Source organism: Myotis brandtii, unplaced genomic scaffold (genome assembly GCF_000412655.1).
Source record: "Myotis brandtii unplaced genomic scaffold, ASM41265v1 scaffold4, whole genome shotgun sequence".
Lineage (NCBI taxonomy): Eukaryota > Metazoa > Chordata > Mammalia > Chiroptera > Vespertilionidae > Myotis > Myotis brandtii.
Window position 1 is genome coordinate 5,269,843 of NW_005365371.1, and position 4,208 is coordinate 5,274,050.

The following is a 4,208-nucleotide window of genomic DNA, read 5'->3' on the forward strand; positions in this document are numbered from 1 at the left end:
GTCCCCGGCGGGCCCCCCCCCCCCCCCGATTGCCCTGCTGGTTGCCCCACAAAGGAAGGTGACCAATAGTTGTGGCAGGGGGTGGGGCTGCCGAGCGGGTGGCGCCAGGCTGGCCAAGGTGGTGCAAGCAGGGGAGAGGGGCCACTGGTCCCCCCACAGATCGGCCCTGATCACCAGCCAGGCCTAGGAACACTACCGGTGCACCAGGCCTCTAGTATTATATAGTTGATGCTGTGTTCTTCTCACTGAGTCCTCTCAGGTGGCATTTGATTTTGATTTGTCTCATTGGTGATATTAACTGGGGTAATTTGATTAAGGTGGTGTCTGTTAGACTTCTTTACTGCAAAGTTTTCTTAATAGTATTTTGTGGTATTTGGAGATTATGTAAAGATTCTGTTCCTTATCAGGCTTTGAATTTTTAAAAAAATATATTTTTATTGATTTCAGAGAGGAAGGGAGAGAGAAACATCAGTGATGAGAGAGAATCATTAATTGGCTGCTTCTTGCATGCCCCACACTGGGGATCGAGCCTGTAACCCAGGCATATGTCCCTGACTGGGAATGGAACTGTGACCTCTCAGTTCATAGGTCTAAGCTCAACCACTGAGCCAAGCCGGCTGGGCTGAATTTTTTTTTATTATGTCAGCATAGGCTATGATTTTATTCAATGTGTTAAAATCCATTACCATTATTATTTGTTTTGTTGCACAAATTGACTCAAGTTTGGCCAATAGAGCCCTGGCTTCTGTATCCTTTTGACATGGTCCCATCAATCTTTGAGTTCTTCCAAACTTCCTAGCATGATGAGATGTTTCAGGTTCATCTTGTCCTTTCTCTGCACCAGCTCTGAAATTAAGTTTCCTTAAAGAGACCTAGTTCCTTTTGGTGGAGAATGGTTTTTAGAAACCAAGATAAATAAATAAACAAATAAATCTATATTTCTTTATATATCTATTTATATTGAAAACCAATATTGTGCCTGTTGGTATCTCCAGTTCCAATCTAATACAATGGGATTTGTTCTAATTCTTTCCCTTTCTTATGAATAACTTCTTTCTCAGTAGTGAGAAATTTAGCTCCCATTAATTTCAACATTTTTGTTTACATGATCAATTTCCCCTATATGTAAGCAATGTGCTTTCTCTGCTGCCACCTGCCCCCTCACCCCACTCTGGCTGTGACACATTACAGTGTGGCACTCCTTCTCCACACTTCTCCCCTTCCTCTAGCTCTTTCTTCCCTTGCTGGGCTCCCTCCTTATGCAGATACCCTCCTTATCCTGTTTGGGATCCAACATGGTGGTGTTTTCATTTAAAGATATCCTCCCCACCCAGCTCAGTCCTCTATGGACAATACTCCAACTATTTTTTTTTGCTTGGCCCCAACTAATGGCTATTGAATTGAGTTTTCACAAGGGCAAAACAAGGGCCAAATTATATTTCTAATGATTCTTTACTAAAATACTAGCTTGTTGAAATGTTTTTAAACTCGAATACTTTTTAGGCCGTATGTTTAATTGCTTAGGACCCCCAAACTACATGTTTCTATTATTGGTATAGACTTTGCTATAAACTTAAGAAATTAGCCTTTTGCTCATCTGTCACCTTTTGCTTTTCTTAATAGCCCATGACATTTTTAGATACTGTGTATTCTATTGTTGATTCACTGTAATTATAATTATGTAACTGATCTGTTCTTTAGTAAAAGGCCATGCTCTGTTATTCACTGAAGTAGTTTAAACAACTTGCTTGCAGTTCATTGAATACCTTGGAAAAACCTTGTATAAAATAATATTTATTTTTTTCTTGAGTCTTAATAGTTTCATGTTTAGTCCCTCTGTTTTCTCATTTTATACATTTAGTGTTCTCCTTTCTCTTTGACCTCATATTTTGTACATATGTTCATTGTATCAGTTTATACATGTGTATATTTGTATAAATATTATATGTAAATACATATTCTTGTATATTATATTTTCATTGTACCAGTTTATATATATTTACATAAATATTATATATACATATATAAATATATATATACATATGTTTTCAATGTTTATACAGGATATCCCCCAAAAATGTATACACACTTTAACAGCTGATAGCTCAATTTTGAAAATGAAATGTATTTTAATAAACACTGCCTTTGTAATTATTCAAAGTGTGTATATATTTTTCCCCACAAGACCAAAAGCCAGTTGATAGAGGAACCTATATCTTTCCATTTAAAAAAAATTTATTTTAGAGAGGGAGGAAGAGACACTCTGACTGGATTGAGCTGGCAACCTGGTATGTGCCCTGACAAGGAATTGAACCTGCCACCTTCTGATGTATAAGATGATGCTCCAACCAACTGAGCCACACTGGCCAGGGCTATCATTCCATTCTTAAATCTCTAATGCTTCTACCAGTGCCTGGTTTAGGTCCATAATAGGCTTCAATTTATTGACCAGAAACTTTTGTTTGGAGCCTATAGTATGCAACATGGTATTATAATCTTTTTTAAAACGAAGACAAAAACAAATAATTTTTAATTTTTTAGAAGCTGGATAAGAAATCATCTCCATCCACAGGAAGCCTGGATTCTGGAAATGAGTCAAAAGATAAATTATTGAAAGGGGAAAGTGCACTGCAGCGAGTCCAGTGTATCCCTGGCAATGCCAGCTGCTGTGACTGTGGCCTGGCAGACCCACGGTGGGCCAGCATCAACCTGGGCATCACCCTGTGTATCGAGTGTTCTGGAATTCACCGGTGAGTAGGCCTGCCCAGGGTGAGAGACTTCTTTTGGATAAACATACATGTAAATTATCATGTCCCATTAGTTAGAGGGCCTTTTCCACTTGCCTAATTTGACTGCTAGTTTATATCTTTTTACCTTTGTAAAGTGGATACAATTCTGGCTTGTGAAGAGCTTTTGAGGACTTTGGTTTACCATTCATTGTATTAAATCAGAAGGTGTATTCCTATTTATATGTGTGTTGAGGGCTTTATTAGAGACTGTCACATTGTAAGAGAAAATAATTTGCATAAAAAGCAAATCAAGGTTGATAGTTTTGTATATTAACAAAGTCTTTTCCCACTTAGGAGTCTTGGAGTTCATTTTTCAAAAGTACGTTCTTTAACTTTAGACACGTGGGAGCCTGAACTTTTAAAGGTAAAAAAAATATTTGCTTTAAAATGTTTCATATTTCCACATAAAAGGAATTTAGAATCTTGGTTTACAAATGTATGAGTTTCTCAATGCTAACAGTGAACTGTGTTGTTTTGGAACATTTCTGTGGCTATTTTGACAAATCTGGTATTTTCATATTGGGTTTTAAAAATTGCTAAGTTTATTTAGCATTCTTAACTCCAAGTCAGTTCACTTTTTAAGGAAACCAGCATTCCTACATTTTTATGCTTTCTCAAAAAATATCATAGGCTCTGTGCCTTAATTTTAATATTTTATAATTAATATAAATTCTCGATAAAAATATGAGACATATTGCTATAGTAAGCTCCATTATGAATTGGCATATTATGTTGTTTCCATTGGGTTTAGCATAGGACTATTTGCAAATTTACATTTGTCAGGGTAATAGCCATCAAACCAAGGCATCCTTTTTCCATGTGTGAGGATTCATATCTATGAAAATGTCATAAATAATTTTAGATCACATCTGGGTTTCTGATATGACTTACAAAACTCATAAGTTAATACTATACTCCTTTTAATTCCACCCATTTAGTTTAAAGGTTGTAGTATACTTTTCATTTATTTTGTCTGAAAATTGTCTTCTTAATGTGCTTGTGCTTTTATTTCAATCTGTAAATAAATTGGTAATCCTCTCAACTATGTAAAGTAAAATAAAGGGTGTCCCAAAATTCACGCAAGAAGTAATTTTGATAGAAAACATAGGTTTATAATTAAAAATTGTAAACTTTTTATTGATTCATAAAGTATACAGTATAGGGTTATGTATGGAATAGTATATTGGGTAAATGGCCTCCATGGCTTTGCTGGCACATACGCACTCTTTTGTTGAAATTTTCCATGACCGTTTGCATAAATGTGGCTGAATTTCGTTGATACAGCGCTCAATTTCCTCCTTCAAGGCATGGGTGGTCGTGGGTTTGTTGGCATAAACTTTAGACTTCAAAAAACTCCAAAGAAAAAAGTCCAACAGCATTAAATCACATGATCTGGGCGGCCAATTCTGATCACCAAAA

The 4,208-nt window shown here is 36.4% G+C and overlaps 1 protein-coding gene across 3 annotated transcripts in view; it reads left to right on the top strand.

Moving 5' to 3' along the window:
• The window catches only part of ACAP2 (ArfGAP with coiled-coil, ankyrin repeat and PH domains 2), a 147,018-nt gene that overhangs the window by 125,240 nt on the left and 17,570 nt on the right, over window positions 1-4,208 (top strand). For all 3 annotated transcript variants that reach the window (XM_014545310.1, XM_014545311.1, XM_014545312.1), the window contains 2 exons: window positions 2,542-2,750; window positions 3,084-3,153. In XM_014545310.1, coding sequence (XP_014400796.1) covers window positions 2,542-2,750; window positions 3,084-3,153 — 279 coding nt within the window. The remainder of the gene's footprint in view (window positions 1-2,541; window positions 2,751-3,083; window positions 3,154-4,208) is intronic.